Below are 23,517 nucleotides of genomic sequence, written 5' to 3' on the forward strand. Positions count from 1 at the left end.
GAAGGCGCACATCATCATTGTCATCGTATCTTGGATGAATATATATAGGTATAGGTAGGTATATATATTTTTTCGTTATTTGAACACAAGGTGTGCCCCAGTAATGAACGGTGAACGGAGTGAGATCGTTACGGTATTTATCAATTTTCTCATTTTATTCATTTATTCAACCTAATAGTACCTTAAAACATTTCCACTTTACACGTCCGTCCCATTTGCTATGTTGTATCGCCCATCTGTTTTCCACTTTTGCCCATTCTGCTGAATCGGTTTTCATTTTCGTTTCGTATTTACTAATTTTTGCATAGTTTTTTTGTTTGTTTCATTATTATAAAAATGGTTACAATCTTCCATAACCACGATCCGGGATGCTAATTCGTGGTTTTATTTCGCTACTTGACATCCTTTGCTCGGGATCCGTCTCGCTCACGCATGCAGAAATGCACGGTGGTGCTTTTATTTATTTCTCTCTCCCGCTCTCGGTTTTGCTTTCCCTTCACATGGCACACTTAGCTCTCTGTTTAACTTCTTTTTGTCTGTTATTTCTTCCCAACTGACGCAGGGTTTATGTTTGCAAGTAGCCCTCATCCTTGTCGGTGTTGCTATGGTGTGGTATAGGATTTTGTATTTACAACATTATTTACAGTGGGTCTCAAAGGATTGAGGAGTTGTGAAGGAGTTGGGAATGGAATGGAGAGGGTAGAGGAGCTTCGGGGGGAAAATATGGACTTCACCAAATACGAAGAATCATTTTGCTAACTGCTATTGTATCGGTGCGCTTCCTTTGTTATACACGGCAGTTGCGCCTTTCCCTGAATGGGCTTTCAGGGAACGGGGTCGTGCGTAAGAAAAGCGCTTTCTACCGCGACCGCAGCCGCATTCTTGTTAAATTCCGTGTCTACTAGACCCTTTTGATGAAAGTTTCGAACCAACCATCGTCGCAGCATCCGGCACCCATAGTCTTCTGTACACCCCTTTTTTGGGGGTGTAATTCCATGCGAAAGAAAATATTGGCCCCCAACACCCATCCAAGATGTTTCCGAACCAGTTTCGCGCGTGTTGTTACGACTTTTGTTATGGACTTTCTCCAAAAAAGCTCCTTTCCGGTGCGTTACCGTTAGGTAAATAACGCATACGTTTCACCTCGCGCGGACCATGATTTATTCGCGTACTTTGATCGCGTGGCGTCCCGAAGCAACGGTAAGCCGATTTCAAATGTGGCCCCGTCTCAGTGTGGCAGCCGGGCTGGAAGGTGTTTTTTCTAATTTTATTTTTATTTCTTCCATGCCCCCCGTCCGGCTGCTGGGAGCCATGTGCGTACGTACATGCGGCCACAATGTTTGCACCGGCTTTTGATTCATTTCTGTCGGGGCGGGGGGTGGGCCTGCTGTTTCCTTTGTCGAACAAGCGCCAGTACGCGAACTGCAAAACTTTTGCCACAATGCGCGAAAGAGTGATGTAAAAAGTTAGCGGCATTGATTTAAATTTATCGATCCTTTATTTTAACTTTGAACAATCTATTCCACCACTGCACTCGAATGCTGGGACGGGTCGGGAAGAGTAAGAGGGAGTGAGGGCAGTGCAGTGCCTCGCCGTATAAAGGAAGGAAGGATTTGTGTTGTTAATGTTATGTTAAGCTATCCCGCACAGCAACGGCACAGCCACACAAAGTCGCACACCGGCATAAGCGGAATACCCATTAGGTGGGAAAACTTTCTCAACACGGCGCTCAGCTTCCCAGGAAGGATTTGGAAGCCGTCGGAAATTTGGAATTCCCCAAAGCTTTCGTCATACACGAGTATGATAAACTTTGGTCTGAACTTGCACGCGTATGTGTGTCGCAGGACGTGCGATACAGGGAAGGGACGATCAGGCCCCCAAAACCCCCCGTACGAAAGCACTCGATGTCTCGGATGTGATATCAGCAAAGCTCGCGTACGCGTTTCTTTGCGGCCATGTAAGCTCGCAGCAAATCTTCACTCTTTTCGCGTCTGCTGATGCTGAGTGCCATACGGTGCCGGTGGTACATCGGCCTTGGTGGTTTGGGCGCACTAGACAACGAACGATTCGTACGTGATCGTGTACGTGCCGTACGCTACATATATGTGGGAAGGCGAGCGTCCTTCCTGTCCGCCACTAGAGCTTGAATCAAAACCTTTCGCTCAATCGCAACCGTTCGCATACAGCGATGAAAAGACCGTCCTTGACGAGGAAGCGAACGGCGTACTTACCGAGCGAGTTCTCGCCTTTTTGCCAGCTTGCCAAAGCTGCAAGGGACACGTGAACCAGCAGTGTCAGTATGTCATACTCAGCAAGCTACAGCGAGTTGCTTCTTCAGGTGTTGTTTTCTTTTCATGTTTATCTTTTTATCAGGTCTGCAGGCGAAAGGATGCTTTCATCATTGTAGGTCGATGCTGTTGCGATGAGCCTTAGAAACCGTCGTCGTCGTCGAGGACACACTTCAACGTGGGTTACCTGCACGAAAGGATATTATCTCAGCTTTGACACGGTGGAATTTAGTTATCTTTTCGCTCGATTCGATGGCGCCTGCCACGCTATTTTGTGTGTCGTTTCTTTTTTTTTCCTTTCACCCCAAACGAGACCCTAACTACATCCGGATGTCCTCGCGCGAAGGTGAGCACCTGCAAAATCTTGTAGATGGGTTTGTCTTTGTCGTCATCGTTCGTTGGTTCATTCATCGGTCTGTTTGGAGCTTCCTTATCCAGCTGTCTCCCGCGTGTGCCGAGGCCTGCTCCTGCTCGACACATCCGGATGAAGATAGATTCTGTGACACGCTAGGGAAAACCATCGACATACACACGCACACACACATATTCTGCAATTGATGGCTGGCGGGAAACGTCCGTAGCCTGAAGATCTGCACCCGACGTGGCTGCCACTAATCCGAATGAGGTGGGTTAATGAGAAAGGAAGGCAGGCAGGCTGTCGCTTGATGTTACTGAATACTTTGTAGATGGTTTCGTGTTTCCCGTAGCTTATCTGAAATTAAACGTAACGGAATAGAGCGATAAGTTTGTTCATTACGTGCTGTACGGCGTCCTTCGAGCATTACATTTGTACATACGGCACATTCTTCAATTCCACCGAATGGTGGTGGCATTGATCGATGCATGAAAGGAATCTACGAAGATTCATTAGCAAAAGCCGTAGATTGAAGTTGAATTCGTGAGCAACCGAGGCAGAAACGAGAGAACGCACCAACAAAAAAAATAAACAGCGATGCCTACAGACGCAATTGGCCTGCCGGGATTTCCGAAAAGAACTCATCCGCTCGAAGTATCGTGATTTCCTGGGTGTGCAATGGCTTGAAATAGGAAGCTGCGTCCTATCGAAAACATCCGTTTAAAATCACAACTGTGCGCATCCGTTGCGATCGAATCGCTCCAATTTAATACGCACTTAAAGGCCTCTCGTGGCTTTAAGAGTGCTCAAAGTGTTTCGGTTCAATAATGCACGAGGTACTGAGCGAGTGAACCTAGTTTAATAGTTGTGCATGCAGGCTTTGTAAATTAGTGGCTATTTTCACATTTTGAATATCCATGCTACATTCCAACGGTAAGAAAACCATGCCTTTCACAGTTAAAGTTTGTTTCACCGCACGTTTCCTAACCATTTCGAGCTGATCGAACCCTTTGAACAATTTATTTTCTTCGACTAGAGTACGGTGGTATAAGACTGGTTAGAAGGCGATTTATCTTGCGAACAAACTTTGCCAGGGTTAGTTAAATTCCTACGGTTAATCAATCTTTAGCTAAACACAACTTTTTGTACTCGTTCTCGGGTTCTGTGCAAATGCTTCCGAACGGATGCAGATCCGCTTCTTCGTCGATTCGCCGATAGAAAGGTGAAGGAGAGCGTAGAGTTTAAATAAATGAGTTTCCTCCACTTTCGGCTGAACAGCGCGTTGTTGTTTGGAAGCAAAACATACCGATACCGGCGTGTTTGTGTTGAAGCATTAGAGCATACTCGCCTGTAGCGCACTGGGAGCATCTGACTATGCTAGTAGCTTGTTGATATTAGCTCAGCAAAGCAACAAATCCAATAAGCCTCGGTAGCCTTGCCGGTCGGGTTCCGGAAGGCTCAGTTTCCGGTTCGATACTGTTGCAAACCAGAGGGAAAACCCTCATTTTCCATACACATTGCACTCCAACCTGCCGGACAAATGTCTTCCTTTCGCCTCAACCGTCTTACCTCGCCACGTGCTAAATGGTCAATATATGTGACGCCACAGCTTAATTCGCTCGCAGCCACCGGCAAAGGTACCGGGTAACGTATAAGCGATAACCGATGTAAATTAATCACATTATGCGAACCATCCAACCCGGGCAAGTTTGCTGGGAGGAAAACTTACCTATCGCACAGCTGCACACGCTGGGACCGCACTCGGTAGGGGCCGAGCAAGTAGAAGAAGCTGGAACCCGACCGATATGATCACCATAACTATCTGCTTTTGCACCGGATTTTATACCACCGGGTTCCGGGTCCGGTTTGACAGAGTTTAACCCGTTAGCCACAGGAGGACATCGTGACGATGATGTCAAAAACGGACGATGCACGATAAAAGAGAAAGAGAGAAAGAGAGAGAGAGGTTTGATAATTTAAAAAAGTATGTCATTTAAGCGCAACATGACATTTCTGCCATTTGACCCGGAGCGATCCGGTGTAGAAGGGAATGGATCGTAGGAAATAAATTAATTAAGTGACCCTCCACATCAGCGAAAGCCGACCATGGTCGACTCCGGGATGTTGGAACTGCTAGGAATGGGAAACACCGGTACGGAAATATAGTCGTTTAGACTGATAATTACATATGTTGATGAATGAGCCACGTTAGCGCCATTTATTCCATGTTGCATCGCGGCCGGATGCTCTCCTTTGATGACGTGAACCACCACGCTAGCCGAATCTGAAAGTAGGGAATACAGGAGAGCATTGTGTCAGTGCCAGTTGGGAGTGTCAGGCAGGAGGTTAAACAAGCGTTCCTAAACAGGCGGCCGTTTGGATAGGTCAAAGGGGGCTTTTCATTAATTATTATGTGCATACTATTAGTGCCATTAGTGGCGGGGTTGAAAGTTTCACTCCCATGAAGCACCCGGCGGTTTTTGGTCGCGATGTTTTAACGATTATGACTGAAACGGATGAAAGATTTCCCATCATCAAACCCGAAATTGAGGAACCGGAATGCTTTGTGTGCGTTCAATTTTGCGTAATTCAAACGCGGCTATCATTATGGCGGTATAATGGTGCGTTAATCTTGCGGCAATGTTTTGTTGGGGAAGAATTTTGTCCACAGAAAATGATGAGATGGATTATCGCTTTTGGGGCAACGACTGACGTCACTGAGGGCGGTGAAAACTGCACGCGGCCAAGAATGCTTCACGAAACGATGTTGAAACAACTTCATTAAATTCATTGCCTCGTGGTGTATAGTTTCTTGGTACTGGCGGGAATATTCTTTTGGCGTTTTATCACCTGTCGAGCTTACGAGGTGGATTTAAAGCGCATCGCCCATGTCAGGGGACGTCGTTTGATGTGGGGAAGCGACACAAAGCATAAAGTGGAGTGCCAAACTGCGCTATAAACTGCCTGAACGGGGTTGAGCTCTGGATGGCACGGTTCGTAATCTTTACGATCGGCCACTGGATGGTGCAGCTCGGAGAAAGCTGCCGCACGGATTGCATAGTAGTTCATATGGCAGGAAGATTATAGCCATTTGCTGCCAGCATGGTTATTTGCACACCGCCTGAACGTTGCTCCCTGGAGAGCTTTTGCCGAAGAGCGGACACGTCGGTACTTCTTATTTTCCATCAGCCGCTGGTTCATCAAGAAGCGCTAGCAGTAAGTAGCAGGTGCCGTTCTGTGCTGCAGTCCACCTCTGGAGGGTTGAAGATGATACGATAAATCGGGTTTGGCTCACTGGTTTCTTGATGCGATCGTTACCGCAGCTATACCACGCCCCACCGGTGGCCGGTGCAGTCTATCTTCGGTGTCGCTTTTGCTAGCAGAAATCATCGACAAATCCTTGCACAAAGAGCGTGCTGCTCTGCTAAAACAACCATTTCCCTGGGATGATGGTGACGTCGATATAAAGTGCATTTAATGTGGTGCATAAAATTTTTAAACGAACCGTAATATATCCCCACTGTAGCTCCTATGGTCCTGTGTGGAAGGAAAGTGAATCCTAGTGTGCCGTTCGTTGCGTTGGGAACAAGCATCGGGAACACCGAGCTTTGGTGAGGTGATTATGGCGCACAGAACGCTACACGTGCGTCCTTTATACCGTATACTCGATAGAGTTCTCCGGTGCTACGGTGCTACGATGGTAGCATTGTCGTTTGCACGAACGACGCTCAACTAGAACGCAAACGAAGCGAATTATGTCCTGTGTCACATCCACACACGCTCCGGATTGGGCTGGATTTTGATACGTTGCCAACAATTGACAATTGCATCGGTGCTACGACACTGGGGCATATATGTACATGCATGACCACCAGAACAACGTGCGTTGCACAAAGGTGCGTTCAAAGCAACCTGCCAACATGCCGCATGATGCCGTTCATGCGCAAATTACAGCCGGGTACGAAACGGAAACCCGGCCACAAGTGAAGAATTCCGACCTAGAATTCCTAATCCTGGGCTCTCGGTTCTGACGGCGGAGGCGTTACTTACCGGAGTTACTCGGAGCGCAGGTATAATTCCCGGAGTCGGACGGTGAAGCTCGCGATATGACCAGCCGGCTGGTACGGGTCTGTTGCTCCGTCAGTACACTAATACCACCACGCTGTGAGTAGTTGATTACCCGGCCACCTTTATACCAGTAGATGAAGGAAGGTGGCTGTGGTGATTGTAGTGCCTCGCAGGTCAGGTTGATGTCGCTGCCGCTCTTAACGAACAGTTCCGAGTTGCCAAGGATGTTCGCTTTCGAAACTGCGTACGTTCGGTGCCAAAAAATAAAAAGACGAGTTCCCATTAATTAGAACTTTGTTTACATTGCAAACCATCTGGCTGAATGGATGGACACCTACCGACAACATTCACTCGAAATGCTTGACTGATCTTCGGTTCGGTTGACACCTGACACTCGTACACACCAGAATCACGGGCCTGTGGGGAAGTTATCCGTAGCGTCCATTCATCGCTTCCGTCTGTGTGTAGTGACTGGAAGCGCTGGTCGTTGGTGTAGGTAAGAATCCCCACCGTCAGGATGTGTAGATCGCGCTTTCGAATCCACGAAACCTGCCAACGGATGGAAGGAGCAACCGGGTTAGCACACTCCCGTCTACTCCAGTGCTGCTCACACTTACCGCTCTGTCTCCGAGACTCTTCACTCGGCAATGAAGCTGGCAGGTTTGTCCAGCAATAGCCGTCACTTCCCGCTTGGTGGTGTTATCGAAGTACGGCTGCACCATGTGGTTTTCCCAGTACATTTGCATCTCGGGACTGAGTGTGTCTGGAAAAAAAAAGAACAGAAGTGGGAAAGAACCAACGCATAAAACAGTGAACCAGTGATGTGGACAAAGTTAGTGCTAGTGGGTCATTGAGCAAGGACAATATCTGTTATTAACATTCATATGAGCTTCGCGACGCTTTTAAGGCCCCGTAGTGGATTGTGGATTGGTACAGGGGATTTGCGTTTTGCCGTGGCTTTTTAACGGTGTCCGTCTCACTTTACAACATATTCCAACACTTGACTCCATGGTGAATCATGCGAATGGACAGTGTGTGTGAAGCGTGAGACGAACGCTGGCGCTTTTGAATTCGTTGACCAAGCTTTAGGGATTGCGTCATTTAAATCACTTGTTCATGAATAGTAGATACAACTAAGTTTATTGCATATTTTTTAAGTATTACTGGTGGTTGAACTTCACACCATGGTCATGGTGGTACCGACGATGGAGTAGAACACCATCATGAACAAATCATTAACGTAGTTAAACCAGCTCTTTTAAATAGCAAGTCGTTGCTGGTAATAAACCATTAAGGAAATTAAACGAACAAAAAAGAAACATCTTACAAATAGCAAAACTTCACTCGTCAAGAATAACCATTCCCATGCCATTCACTTACCTGCTAAGCAAATGACGATAAAATTGATAAACGCTGCAATAAGCGGGAGATTTGCGTTCATGGTGTTGCATTTGCACTTCCGTTGGGCTTTCCTAGCTACGACTCGAGTCATTCCACGCGTCACCGGCTTTGCAGGGCTGGTTTTGCTAATTTCCGCCAACGGAAACTCCTTCCGGATTCCGGATTGGTACCGGTGTTTGCGAAAATTTATTCATTCACCGTCCACAAACCGTCCAAACCGGGCCGGATCTGGTTCGAGAGCTTTCACAAACTAAACTGCCACAGCTTCTTATTTCACCAGCTGCACACCTGTCTACTTCTGTCCCCGTGCCTTGGACAAGGATTCAAAGTGGGGGGAGATTATCTTCCGGTGGGACGCGGTTTTTTTTTTGTCGACCTTCTGCTTGTTTGTTGGCTTTTGCTTTGCCTTCTTTAAACACTTTTGGTTTGACACTTAATTCTGAGTGCACAGGGTGACGCAGGTGACCCTTTTGCGCTGTCACTATTACGATGATGCGGCACTTGTTCACGTGGTAAGGACGCGACTGGAATTTATTTTACAACGATTCACTCCCACTGAACTTCACAACCGGAAGGGACCACTCGGTTCTCTGTGGTGGTTGATTAACGGTCAATTTCATCCTAACACGACCGTCCTACGAACGACTCGGGATTGGTTCTGGGAAAGAAACTTGTACTTTTTTTCGTGTCGTCCTCACCGGACATCACTTTGATGTTTTTTTAAGCAGATTCACTTACAGAGACGAAATGATGTTCGGTTTCACAATCTTCACGTTAAACTCGAGCTTCTGTTTGTTAGTGTTCACTTTTTGCACTGCTGCCGTTCGAAAACCTTTGTCCAGTCGGCATCGAAAGCACCGAGTTGATCCGAGGGCTGATAACACTGGACCTCTTCACTGTAAATGTCGACCGTCTGGAAGCTGGAATTATTTATCGTTTCGGTTGTTTGGAATCATTTCCTATTCTTTTTTTTTTTTGGTTGTTGTTACTGCACCGTCACAGTTGGTCATTTTCCCCGTGTTCGGCCGAGGGCGTGACCATGTGTTTCTTCCGCTCGACCACCGAACATGACCGGGCCCAATACAGTAAAAACGGGGTGTCCGTACCCCGTAAAACCCCGAGAACTTGGATTGCATTATGGACCCAGTAGTGTGTGACCCAGCAGGTTTTTCAATTCGTCCACCAATAAATGTCAAATCAATTCTATCAGGATGCTGTAATTGAGTCACGTTCCTACGGGAGGAACGTTACGAACCAGAAGGCGACGTGTTGGGTCGCAACTTACGTACGCGCGTGGGCACGTGGAACGATCGCCTCGCACGTCACTACCAACCAGTGGTCCTTGGAGAACATCCCGAATGTATGCGTGTGTGTGCGTGTGTGTGTGTTTTTTATGGTAACAAAATTCTTGAGAACGACCTGCGTTCTTTCGTCTGCATTTGGACGTTATTGCGTACGGATGAAGGTCGTTTGGAAATTTAGCTCGCACACTGTGAGCGCCGCATCGGTACCGTTGATTGGCAATCGGCACCGGCCCAAATGGGGGATTAGTGCCGTTGATGAGACTGTGTGCCATTCGTTTCGGCCGAGCCTATGATGTAATCTCTTGGTGAATGAGAAAAAGGACGCCAACATCTAGGAGGACAGATCGAAAAACCAGGCAAAAAGATGTGAACAACACGGAGAATGATACGCATGGGAATGGGTGCGGATCGATGGGAAGAAGCGAGGGAAAATGAACATGTATTTTCGACCCTGAACATGTATGGACGCCAGCAATATTGGCAGGGAATGGAACGGTTTTTGGTCTGCTCACATCAAGCAGGTCCTATTACGTGCCAGATATCGAATATCGCCTGTCAACATTTTATTACCAACACTCACACTGGTCCCATCGACTGCGTCACCCGATGTTGGATATTATTTGACCGATGAATGCCACCACCTTCGCCCTTTTGCTATCGGAGCACCAGTATCGGACTAATTTTTCCACCCCTCTAGCGTCCTCTAGCCAAATCTTTACTTTTATACGTTGTTTTAATGTGTTAATCCAGTGATTGATGGTCCTAACGTGTGAAACGTGGTTCGTGCTTACGCCTGAACGATGGAACCCGGCACTAGCTAGGGAAGGGAAAAACTGCTGCACCTCAGTGCCGTGAGACGAAAACCGGAGTGTGTTATCAATCAGAGGTAATTTATGCCATCATAAAAAGGCGACGTGTTTGAGTTATCGATTGAGCTACACGCGCCCTCTAATCCGACGAGAACCAACGCAACTAGAAGCTGTCTAGGGTCGTTTGAGTCTTGAGCCGCCCTTAAGGTTGATGTGGGTGTGTGTGTGTGTCTGCGCTTTTTCCACACCGGATCGAGAGGGTGACGATGTCCTTTACCTGCGTTTATGGTACGGATTGGGGGGTAAAATCCTATTTCGTTAATTAGAGTTTTTAGTACCGTTTCCCACGACCCAACCATTTTCGGTGTAGTGCATCAGTCAGGTTGACCTTTCGTTTCGGTTCTTCCCATTTCGGCCTCTGGATTACTGTACACCGGAACCATCGAAGCTGTCGATCCACGGTGAGATCTTTCAATTATTTCAGCTTTTCCACCCAAGTTCGATGTGCGTTACGAGCGAAAAGAATTCCGGGGCCATTGCCGTCATCTAGTCGCCGGCCTACGTAACGTATCGTGACGGGAACAAAATTGATCCGTTGATGTGCAATTAATTAGAGAGAAAGGTGGCCTGTCGGTCTGTGATTGTGGATTGTTGTCGGCCTAAGATTCTGGTCCTCCAATTTAGTGGAAATTGAACCAAATGCGTCAGGCTGCCGTAGGACTACCTTCCCAGAAGGCAAATGGCGTGACGGGTGTTGGTAACGGTCGTTCGTTCGTTCGTTGCGCTGATACATTTTCTCGTGGACAAAGTGGACTTTTCTAGTGCAAACCCAACGATTGCTAGCGATGTCGGTAAAGATGGCAACTTGTTTTCATTTTCCTTGCAAAAAAAAATGGATTCTTTTTCTTCTCTTTACTTACCATATCTCTTGGGAACGAATCGGAAACCTTCTTGGTTTTCGATGGACTGGAAAATGGGAAAGTAAAACAATCGCACCCAAAAATTTTTGGCGTGCCGAAAATGGTATTTTCGGGATGTTATTTTTTCTGTTCCGTCATTCAGCAACCCTCAGTTTACAACGGGAAGGCCATGAATCTTACAGCCCGCTGTACATGAAAAAGTGTCGACTGACGTGAAACACAATCACAATGGGTAGGAAAGAAAACACTGGCAAAGATTTAAATCACAAGCAATTGGAGCTACAATAGGGTACAGAAGCCTCGCCGCAATTCGAACTGCCGGAGAAAGCAAACAGGATCCGCAAAAAGGACCTGGAAATAATACATCAGCTGCAAAAGTAAACAATTTACACTTTTTTTTCTCTCCTTCTTTTGGCTGTACCGCGTTTCGCGTCAATTGGTCCCACGAGGCTGGGCAGTTAATTAAAATCGCATACAATCACATTTGCAGCAATCGTTTACAGTGGACGGGGGGCGGGCGCATCGGAAGGGGTTCGAGGAGAACCTGACAAAATGGCACTTAACCAAAAGTACACGATAGACCGGCTGCCAACGAAGTAATAGGCTGGGAATGAGCGTAGGGCGTTTTCGGAAGACATCATTCAAAATCTAGAACTTGCTAGGAGGACTTTTGCCTTACGCGCGTGACCCTTAAGAAAACGAAATGTCTTCTGTTCACACAAGCCTTGGGGGTTGGGTTTTCCACCCAGCTGAAACTGACGGAATCACCCCCATCGCCACCCATCATCATCCATAATGTGACGATAGCCCCGGTACAAAGGCGAGAGTAGCAGAACACATTTCGGAAATGGTGAGAAGTTTTGTTTTGCTGCCGTTTTGCCTTGATGGCACTCGCTCTTGTGCTAAATATCAGCACACATACACCCAGCAGGATAGAAGAAGATTAATGTGTTCAGATGCGGCAATTGCTGCTTCGCAACAACACAACACAACAAAAAAATACCCTACAAACACTTCCCCGTGGAATACTGATGGATCCATTGTCATAAAGTTTCCTTCACTTTCGTTGGATTCAGCCCGGGAAAAGAGGAAGCGAACAAACGAATTCTTAGATTTCCATTTGGATACTACTAGCGGACAGTTGGTTGGTTGGGCAGTGATGAAAGCAGAGTGAGAAAAGATTGTAGCAAATGGTGAAGGATTTTTTTTTGCTCTTCCGTCCCCAAGAGATGTGTTCGTGTCAGCAGTTGGGGTGGGCTTCCGATTTTTTCGCCCACACACACACACTGTGTATGAGCACGTCACTGCATACACATCCGGCATAACACGTTCCGAGAACTCAGGTGCAACAACTTCCTCCCAAACAACACATACACACAAAAAAGGGACAATTGTGCATAGAGGACGAAAAGTCGAGAATTGTGTCTTCCAAAATCGGATAACACCGATTCCCAGCGGATCCGTGGAGTGCTCGTGTAAACGTGTTCAACGAAGCGACAGTAAGTACAAAAAAGGACCACACAACACAAGCACTTTGCAACTAGGCTTCGGATTGAGCTAACCTGATTTTGTTTTGGTCGGGGTTTTTTAGTGTGTAAGCCGGGTCCCAGCACCATCAGCAACTTGCTCCCAATGGTCCAAAACGGGGCACCCATTCTTGGCCGTGCCGGCGAAAGTGCGAGTTTATGTTTGGTCCGTGATAATTGGAGACCCGGGAGACACGATAAGAGAATTTCGGACTCCCGGTTCGACCGCCACAAACCGGCACCAAAAACGTCCAGAATGCGACAGTAAATTTTAAGCCGATTTCAAGCACGGATGAAATTGATGTTTTCCTTTGCAGCAACATGGCGCACCGTGTCGATCATTAATCTTTGTCCGTTCAATTTCCTTCCAAGCTTTCTGGGTGGCCTTGGTCGGAAAGGTTTTTTCTTTGCTTCTATTCTGTAAACAGACCTCAACCCCCTTCAACGCTGGCATTCAAGGTCGAAGAAAGTGATCAGCAATACCGGTTGATAGGCGTGGCACAGGCGTGGGGTGTAGCTTTTCTCGGGAAATACATTTTCCATCACCTTCGCCCGAAGTTTTGGGGATAGTGTAAAAAGGTGTGAAAATTTGCTCGATTTAATGGTTGCAAAATTTCAATAGCAACTGGTCGGAATCGAACTCTTCCCTTAAAGGCTCAGGCTCAGGGAATTACCGAAAGGGATTACATTTCGCAATAGGTGGTAAAAAACGGCTTGAAAAGGGGCTGCTGAAACCCCTTTTTTACGCTTGGCTTAAAGTTTGATGCAACACGAAATGAGCTGAAAGCGAAGGTGTTTCGGTGATCCGATGATTAATTAAATAATGCAGCGAGAGCAGTTCTTAATGAAGGATCAGATTGATTTCTACAAGTGCTGATGAATTTTTAATGGAAAAAGGTAGCCCGAGTATTCGTATCGGTTTTTTGTTTACTTAAAGATGAGAATGTGTTTTTACATTGAGCACATTTTAAGTCAATTCCAAACTCATACCCTACATTAGTACGATAACCAGTGCTTCTATTTCTTCGCACAACAGTTCTGCTGTTAATGTGTCTATTTTCATGACTGTGGAGAGTAGCTGTAGGAACGCCAGGAAAAAAAACGCACGCCTTCAGAATAAAATACCATTTAAACATGGCCCGTCCCCTGCTAATGGCCGCTTTCCAGGCTGTTGGATTACATTTGCTCTGGTATGCGAACCTTTCGGTTACGGTATACTGTGGCTTTTAGCCAAAAGTTTCTATCCCATGGCACGCCAGCAACACGGAGAAGCCTTCCTGCGTGATGGATAGGAATGTGCACCGCAACAGTCAACAGTAAGCGAAGGAAAAATGGCAAGGTTTCTCAACTGAAAGCATTCGAAAATGAACAAAGTGACCTCAACCAGCTGTGAAATTGGAGGAAACACTTGGCAAGGGGTTAAAAAAGCCGAAGCGAAAGGCAAGCGGGGACAACGGGTTTTGGTTTGTTGGCTTCTTCGTGGCGTTTGCGTGGCGAGCGAACGAACTGAGGCGTTAAATAAGTCGTGCCGCTAGTTCGGTTTTCACCGCGCGAAGAAGCGAATCCTTGCTAGTGCCAACTCAAACAAAGTCAGTGACTTTGCCGTAAGAAAGTTTCAGCTTGCTGTCTGCAAAGACACAAATACTCGCTAAAAGAATGTGGTAAAGTGGAATGGAATTGAAATGCATGTATTCCTTCGGAAAGAAAAACTGACTTCAGCTCCATACAGAATTCGCAGCGAAACCGAAACTAGGCCATGCAAAAATGGAATGGAAATGGTTTAATTGTTTTAAAACGTTCCATTCTTGCCGTTCTATTTGTCAGCGCCGTTTCGTCTCAAGTAACGAATGGGGCTGCGAAACCGTCCCGAGCGTCAATTTCGTTAATTATTAAGAGTTAATGGAGTGTGAACGTTCATCATCGACAGTTATAGATTTGGTTGGTTCCTTTTCACTCGGGAAAGCAAACAGTCGGATTAAAATGGACCGAATCGCTCGGTTTTCCCTTTTACAACATGGGAAGGACGCGGTTTCCGATTCCCATTTCCAGGAAGTTAATCCTTTTCAGTTCGTTTTTTTGCCATTTGCTAAATCTCGAACGAAGTTGCCAGTAGAGTGAAGCTGCCCAACTTTGCCATTAAAGCTGAGTTTTTGGGTAAGTCTGCTTTAAAGCCGTCGCTTGGACGACTTTCTTCCAGTTCCCGAGAATATGGTGTAGCAGTTGGTAGATAAATTTCACCCATTCAATCACATCCTTCGGTACGAAGTTCGGACGAAGGGAACTTCATCCATTACTTCCACGGTGACTCATGTGTGACTTTAGTGTCAGTGGTCAGTGGCATCTGGTGGCTGTGCCTTGGATTGAGCCGTAGTTGTGTGTCCAGGGTGTGTGATTGTTTGATTAATGGTGCATGCCGTATGCTTTATGTAGCACAGTTTTCGACCATCCTTGGCAGGGATGGTCTTGCCAGGAGGATGTCCGATTTTCGTCGTAGTCGTGGACGTCGTCGGACATCAAGCAAGACCGACCGACAGACGTTCTGTTATAACAAATGGATCTGTTTACTGTTCTGTTTCGGCCGGGCTGATAAATTGGACGGTTAAATATATGCAAATTGCTCTTTCGCCTACATTGCTTGGCCAGCAGCCTGGTTGGTTGGTTGGTTGGTTGGCTGGTGATGTAAAAATAGCAGCCTCAAAGTTCTCCATCTACCGCGTCCTCGTGCTGGGGACGATGTTTCATGTTGCGAAATTTCTGTTTCTGTTGCTGGCCAGAGTCGTGCCGCCAAACAAACCAAGCCAGCTGTACTCTTAGCCTCGTGGCCTTGAAGAAAGCGGAAACGATTCACCGCTCTGCTGTTGACATTTTCTGTGCCCCGGTGGTGCCATCGCGGCTGTCAATACCTGAAAGGGCCGGGGGAAAGTATAAGCTCTTTTCCTTCGTGGCAAATAGCAGGAAGCCATTCACAGCAAAATTGTCAAAAAGGAGCGAAGATTCTTGAGTGATCATCGTTAGGAAATTTAAATTTAGATTGGTTTTTGATGGCACGCGATAAAAAAAAGGAAGGTAAGGACGGAGTGCAGCAACCACTCGACCTATTTTGTTTTATTAGTGGCTGCTACTTGAAGAAGGCACTAATAGCATAGGTTGTCTTAACTTGTTTTTCGGATGAGTTTTCGTCTGATTGGTGAGTTATCGTGTACCACGTGTACATAAGTGCCGCTTTCGACACACAAAACCACGGGCAATAAGTTGGCCAACTTGGCCTTGAACTGTTTTGGTTTTTACTGTAAAGTTTATGCTCCTAATAAGCATAAACCCCAAGGCTTTGAAGTGTTTTCGTTCGCATGTTTTTGGCCAAATTTTAAGCCCTTTAATAAGAACTTTGCAAACAAAATCGAGGGGAACTTGCGGGAATGTCACTCAAAAACCTTTTCAACAGTCCAAACATGTATTGTTTACCTTTCATTTTGACCGACGTCGTACTTCAATCCGATTTACATACATCTTTATGCTTACCTGGTCGCCATCCATCGAGCGCTCGAAGATCAAACTCGAAACAATATCATCAATCATGGAAGGAATTTACATTTTCATTCGAAGGAACCTATTACGGTACTCGGTATGGTTCGTCAGTTAACCATGGAGTCGTTGGACTTTAAGGTCCAGCCGGTGTCCACTTGTACGGCGCATAACTCATGCTAACAGTGGACGGTAGACGAGGTGGATGATAAATTGTTGAACGTCAACTGCTCGGAACTACACTAGCCGCCATTGACCGCTCGTCCGTCACTGATCAAATGGATGATGTTGGCCACACGGAGAATCATCGAGGAAGCGGGACAAGGCAACCAGGTGTTGTACTCCATGGCGTCGCACCATTCAATCTCAGTCAACGGTAAACATGAACGGAACAGTCCATTGCGTTTCGTGCCGGTCGTTCCAGTTCCGCCCGGCAAACATTAACACACCCAACATTTAGTTCTGCTTCGAACCTGCTCCGTAAGCTCTAGTTCTAGTCACAATGGGTGAAGGTCGGATGTACATTGCAAGATTTTATTTGTTCCCCTTTCCTTTACTCGGCTTCCCCATTTTCGACTGATTTCCGGAACTTTTTTTCAATAACATTTGTCCGTACGCCTCGTGTTGCCGCGAGATTCTTGGTTTGGGCCGTGTTTGAATGGGCACGTGAACGCGGCGAAAACATTCAGTCACGTAAGACTGGGGCTGCTGAGTCCCCCTTCGCCAGTCACCGGGCAGGAAGTTGGTGGAAAATTGTCGCACAAAACAATGGTTCTCCGTTCTCCGGCTGTGTCGAACGGGTCGAGTTCTGTTGTGTGCGGACAATGTACCACACCTTCCGGCTGGTTTGCTTAGAGCGGCAGAACCGGTACGTCCGGGAACTTCGAACCTTGGAGAGGGTCCAAATAAAAGTCTGAAAGGGCTCGCGTGTTACGGGCACGTTATCGTTGTGATGTTCGTGTTCGTGGCAGATGTGGGAGGTGGTAGGATTTTTTGTTCTTATCTTCGAAAAAGCAGGAACGATTTGTGCGTTCGAAACACAAAGCATCTCGGGGCGACATTGTGTGGAGGAAAAATCAACAACATACATATATACAGGCCGTTAATGCAACTCATTGCACGCAACATCACCCTTCATCACGCCGTGACGGTTCTTGTTTCGATGGTGAGGAATTGAAAGACGATCGTTTGAGTCGCTTTTTTCGGTTTGAACAAAAGTTATGTACTTCAAATTGTACAACCATTTTGCGATTGTTCCACTGTGAAGGGAGCAAAATGCGAAGGCAGCAAATTCGCTTGGACGAGCGATAAACGGAGTCACCTTTAAAGCTGCTGCAAATTAAAACGAAGTCAGCTTTTAGTACGATTTGTTCTAATGAGACTGTTCTAATTTACCGTCTGCCGCGTCTTCATCTCGCAGCGGCAAAGAATAAAACGAGCATCACAGCTGTAACGGATGGCTGTTAGGCGATGAAAACGGAAATAAAATTTGAGTGTCCGAATTAGCGTCCAGGGACGTTCGCCGCACGACTGATGGACCGGGTGTCTTCTTCCAATGAGCCCCTGCATTAGGGCGCCTAGCAAAAAGTAAAAAAAAAACTCATCCGTCCAAGCCAAAATCGGACAAGTGCTTAAATTTTATGTCCCTCCCGTAGCCAAATGTTTCGGCAGCAGCAGCAGCAGTCGGTGGTAATTTTTCTACGATTGCATTTTTTAGGCTTCTCCCATCTCGTCTCGGTAGAGTATTTGCCTAATGTGCGCTTATAAATGCGGTACGATAGAGGATAATTAAATGCGAGCATTGCGCCTTATCTGGCACGACGCAAAACGTCAGTACTGGAAGGCCTAGGAAAGTCGACCGTACTACCCGTGCTGGGTGAAAATGTAATTAAAAGTGGACACTGAAAATTAACTGAAAAATTGAGTCTAATTCACGGCTGCGCAAAGGTGGCAGAATCATTAGTGAAGGCGGCTGTCCACCGGAATGCAAATGTCGTTTGAAGTCGCTGTACGGTACGTGAAAATCTAAAACGTAAAAAAAACACACACACAAATCAGCACAATTTTTTAAGGATTATTCCTGGAGGTTTCTTCCAAGGTTTTTAATTTACCTCCTGTACTTTTGCCGGCATAAATGCGACAGCATAAGCGTCTTTTCTTCATCCTCGTGACTCGTGATGTAAGTGGGGGGAATAAAAACATCACCCCTCCATAGACACTCTATGCTTCGATAAACATCACCAGGTTCCAATACCTGGCTTTTGCTACCTTCATCAGCATTTTGTTGTTCTTTACCTCGTTTTGCTTGCATCGTGATGGAAAAATTGGAAAAATCTGTATTTCTAACGCCAGCATTTCCTTTTCCAAGCGAAACCTTCAATGACTTGCAACCATGCGAAGTCCTTGCTATGGCGCGGGTATTTGTATTTGCGCGCGTGCAAAAGACATCCTTCCACATACCGACCTTTCTCGTCCGTGGTTCTCCCCTTCCCACCTCGCCGGACTAATGATGCATCGTAGAGCGATGGAAATACCTCATACATAATTTATGAGTCAACGTCGGCGAAAAATATTGCCCCTTCCCAGTGTGGGCACCTTTCCGATTTTTGCGCCGGGCGAGCGAATGAGCTGGTACGTATTGGGATTTTGTTGGGTATCGTAGGATAAACTACATCCTAAGGACCCGGCTGCTGGGTGCAGTACGAACTTTAGTGTTCATCGTTTTTCCTGCACGCTGTAACGTCGGTTTATAGTGCTGGAACACCTGCCGTGCCGCGCGACGGTAGGGTGGAGACGGGAAACGGAACAGCAAAAAAAAAAAAACGGGAACCATCGTTTGGGGCCGGCCGGGTGAAAACACTCCTGTGCCCAATATCGACAACATTGTCATCGTTATCCTTGTGGAATGACGTGAAAAAGGTCTTTGCTTTCCACCGACCTTTCCCGTACAAACATTCATACATCCATCCATACGTAGGCTCCATTCAATCATCGTTTTTCTTACTTGGGTGGTCTCTTTTTGTTCTCTCTTTCCTAATTTGTATTGCCTTCTCTATCACTCACTGAGGGGATGGAATGATTTTCTTTTGCGTTCCCTTTTTTTTTGTTTGGTTTGCGGAATGTAAGCTCCAACGATGTAATGATAATGATCGACATCAATATTTTTTATCATTTCACCTTATCCATTCACATCGGCGTACTACGTTTTTTTGTATAACTCAACACATTCCACCTGACTCAGCGACATACGAGTGCAGGTGGTACTCAGACTAGTCAACGGCAGATTGCAGCGGTACCAATCCCAGCAGGCCACACAACCGAGTGCAGAGTGCTTTTGTTTCGCTCCATATTGCAGCAATTTCTGCCTGACTGAGCAAACGATAATTTCTTCCATTTCTGCTAACGCACTACCGTCGAGACCGTCGTGACCGGTTGCCTCGGGCGTGGAGTGGGATCGAACGTGGAAAGCCTTTTTAGAACGGTCGTGCACTTACCGGCCTAATGGTGCTTCACGGACGCGCGCAACGATGCAACGTTGCATGAGCGTAGAGCATGAACGGGAAGAAACATCAAGCATCGCCTGCTGTTGTCATTTTCTTCAAGCAGGACGATAAACAAATATTGGCGGCCGGTGCTTGACGTTTGCCTTCGAGGTATAAGACGGGTCTTTTGTCGGGGCGATTTGTTTTTTTCTCTCCTTTTTTGTGTTTTAAATGAAAACGTACGTTCGTACAGCACAACGGAACGATGGCGGGACGAGTCTGCAACATTCATTGCCCATAGAACGTGCTTCCATCTCGTCCAGAGTTCAACGACGAGCGGCAAAGAGAAAATGCCACTTTATTCTCAACAGTGCACGTGGGAAGCGAATGTTTCCCTTGACGACGGCCGGCCTACCAAAACTGGCTATCGGAGGAGGGTCACCTAACAAGCACCGTGAAAATGAAGAGCGCCAATACAAGGATGTCGCGTTTAGAGGTGGTCTGCAACCAACCGAGAAGCTTGAGGAAAATACCTAAACTTTGAACTCAATGAACAATGGACGGCACAAAAAAAAATTGCTGACGGGCATTTTCGCGCCGTGAGCAACCATCCGACCGTAAGGTAACTTTTGCAAGCAGGGTGGCTAGAAGCTGAATTGAAATAAAAAAAGCCGAAAACCTAAGAAACAACATTTTGATGAGGACGAGCTGCGAAATTTGACACCCCGTCGCGTCATCGACCTCCACGACACAGCGTGTTACCACCCATCCATCCACCCTTCACCATATTCGCTGTGCCACGTTTCTTGCTATTAATGGCACGCATTTTCGTGCTGAAGATGGCGTGCGATGGATAAAAATGTCACCATTCTGTAGCGGAGGTCCTGAGGCAATACGGTGACAGGATGAATTCCGATGCCGCTTTAAATGAGGTGATGATAGATCTGGAGATAGAAACAATTTTTTTTGTGCTCTCCCCTGCCATAATTTACTGGCCCTTTCTAGCTGGGCGGTTCTTTTGCTACTGCGTGATGTCCGATTTGCTACCCGCTACCCGGGGACAAGAGACAAACATTGTCTATTAGCTTCTTACTGTGTTTGTAACGTGCCAACGGACGGTGTGTTCTGTGCTCCGAAGAATGAGAAATGTGAAATAAAATTTTCATACGCTCGCATTTTTGCTCGGTTCGTTTGTGTCGCTCATTGTTGCCAGAATGGTTGTAGCGGAAGGAATGGAAAAAATAAATAAATAAGCAGGCGGAAACCTTGTTAACTGACATTTGACAGTTGGTGAGCTTTTCTTTCATTTTTCTTTTTGATTTCGCTTGCCTTCCGTGACGTTAACGTTTCGAGAGGATATGGTTTGAATACAGGGAAAAGATTTCTTTTGCTGGTAAAGTTTTTCGGTTTCAACGTGCCCTAATTGAAAGCGCTCCATCAGCGGAATGTCGAAAAATCATTTCCTAATGACTTAATGGCCGTATCCGATCCGAACCTCGTGTCTCTTAAAAAGAGGGCAAAAACCCCTTTTTCATTAATTTAGTTTTGACGTGCTGCTTATGTGAATGCGGCCAGCTTGTGGCTGGAGGAAGAACCTTTTCGACATAATTCAATTCCAACGCTTTGTGAATTCTTGTGTGGGAAAATTTTGAGCAGTGAAATCTAGCGAAGGCTCTCGTTTTTGTGTCATCGAAATCTTACTCAAGCATTATTAATGACGGGGATGTACCAAAGTTGCTTACATAAACAACAGCAACAACAGCAAAAAAAAACATGATTGTTGTTACATATTTCAAAGAATTTTCGCTCTTGCAACAATGTCACTTGAAAAAGTTTGCGCAAAGAATGCGCTGCACGTTTCGTAAAACAATTATAATGGAGGCGCATGGTGGATATCCGCTCGCTTGGACAGCTCTTTGCTCGCATCGCTGGAAAGCTTTTAACTCAAATATCACTTTCAATGTGAAATTGTATCCAAAGTTTTCGTGTGTTTCTATTAGGTAAGGAATCATGACATTTTCCATGACCTGGTGCTATTTACACCCGGCCGACCTCTTGTGAGTGAGCATTAAATTACCATCAAAATCTCGAACCTCCCGTGGTGCTTTTTGTGACGAGGGGTAATTTCTCGTAGAGCAAACAGTGCTAGAGACGTAACTTTTACCAACGTGGACATTAATTTTGCCCACAAGCGTTATCCGGAATTTGGCGTGGGAAGAGAGCGATAAGTTAGTGCTCCAGTCCCCAGTTGCCCACTCATAATGGTCCCTTTCCCCATACGTATGATATGGGCACCACTAGGCGGTAGTCGAGTTTGGAGTGCTTTTTGTCTTCACCTAACCGCCACTAGTACCAAGCAGTGCTAGTTTTAATCCACTTAAGACTCCGCCGGTGGAAGGCCACTGAGGTAACCGTTAGTTTACAAACACTCAACAAAATCTAATAAAAGTTTTTCCCACTAGCTTTCCACTAGCCGGTTGGGGTGAGATAGGAATGAATGCACAATACATTTTCCCGTCGGCCTACCGGACTAAAATGTTGCGAAAAACTACTCCTTCTTCTTGTTCTTCTTCTTCAGCTGTGCAATTCGACAATCTTCCGATGCGCTAAGGCCACCACTCGTGTGGGAAAAGGTTTTTCCACACCTTGGCGATGCACTTGCTGCATGTTCTTACCTGTTCACTTATTATAATCATTCATTTTGCTGGCCCCAACTTTACACTTACGACTGACACCCGGTTGCTTGGTGCACGTAACAACTTCATGAATTATTCCACGTACACCGACGGCCGCTTGCGACTTGCGACGAAGATTATGATTATGGTGTCAGGTGAAACTTTTACCACCCAGAAACCAGAGCAGACCGGTTATGATGTGGTCGTGCGAAAGGTTTCTAAAACGTCATATCCTTGAAACAGCCACATTGGTGGGCGCGAAAGTGCGTCGTAAAAATATTCTTAGCGTAAAATAACACACAAGTACATTAAACACACACACACACATGTAGGTACACTTGTCGTTCCTTAATCCTTAAAGCCACAATTCTTATGCTTCACGTAATCCGGGAAAGCACAACACATCGCTCGCATATCAGAAAGGTACGGTTGTCCTTCACTTCACCCCTTCGGAAGACAAAACTGGCGATTGTGGATGATGGGGCGAGGAGGGGGGGGAGGGCGGGAGAGGATGGTGGTCAACTGCTGGAAGGTCACCAGTAAGAACGGTGGTCGTATGCATCCCACCAAAGGAAGTACACACGCCCAACCACGAATCATTCACGAGCACTCGCATCACTTGCAACTCCGGATCTTGGTACATTTTTCCACTTACATTTAGCACCTGTGTATGTTGGTCGGCATACGACTCGGTAGATGATTCACTCGCGAAGGGTTTTAACGCAGATACAGCGATCCCGCCACACGCGAACGCACACGCGAACGAGCCCAGTTCCGCACCGTTACTAACCTTGCCCGGGTGGAAAAATAGGGACGCACCATCCCTTTTTGGTGGTGTTTCAGCTGCTCCTGGGGTGTTCGTTGCGACCGTATCGACTGGCTTTGACGACGTTGATGGAAGTATGTCGAACACAAGCGTACGCCCAAGCGCGATCTCCGGTCTGTTGCTGGCAGGAGAGAACGATGCAGAGCATGCCGGTCCTGCGCAACAGCAAACGCTTGTACGAAGCCATACCGGGCACTCGCTGGCTCGCGTAACTTCGTGCTTCGGTATTTCCCCGTTTTTTTCACTGGAAGTGAGTGCCGTTGTGTTCGGATCCGATGCTGTGAAAGTAACTCATTTTCTCGTCCTTTTTTTTGGTTTGAAGCGGTGAAAACTCCTTTTTC

At 46.5% G+C, this 23,517-nt stretch overlaps 1 protein-coding gene across 2 annotated transcripts; it reads right to left on the reverse strand.

The window, feature by feature from the left end:
- Window positions 1-127: 127 nt before the first annotated feature.
- Window positions 128-23,264, reverse strand: LOC125761540 (hemicentin-1-like). Of its 2 annotated transcripts, none has more exons than XM_049422755.1 (8): window positions 23,141-23,264; window positions 8,092-9,032; window positions 7,329-7,474; window positions 7,050-7,260; window positions 6,694-6,951; window positions 4,830-4,927; window positions 4,373-4,465; window positions 128-3,000 (listed from the first exon to the last, which is right to left on the reverse strand). In XM_049422755.1, the coding sequence occupies exons 2-7, from the start codon at window positions 8,201-8,203 to the stop codon at window positions 4,373-4,375; spliced, it is 918 nt and encodes a 305-aa protein (XP_049278712.1). In that variant the 5' UTR covers window positions 8,204-9,032; window positions 23,141-23,264; the 3' UTR covers window positions 128-3,000. The 2 variants fall into 2 exon arrangements, with proteins under 2 accessions (XP_049278712.1, XP_049278711.1); XM_049422754.1 differs by having other exon boundaries at window positions 23,006-23,257.
- Window positions 23,265-23,517: the final 253 nt, after the last annotated feature.

The sequence above is a fragment of the Anopheles funestus genome, chromosome 2RL, assembly GCF_943734845.2.
Source record: "Anopheles funestus chromosome 2RL, idAnoFuneDA-416_04, whole genome shotgun sequence".
In the NCBI taxonomy this organism is placed as follows: domain Eukaryota; kingdom Metazoa; phylum Arthropoda; class Insecta; order Diptera; family Culicidae; genus Anopheles; species Anopheles funestus.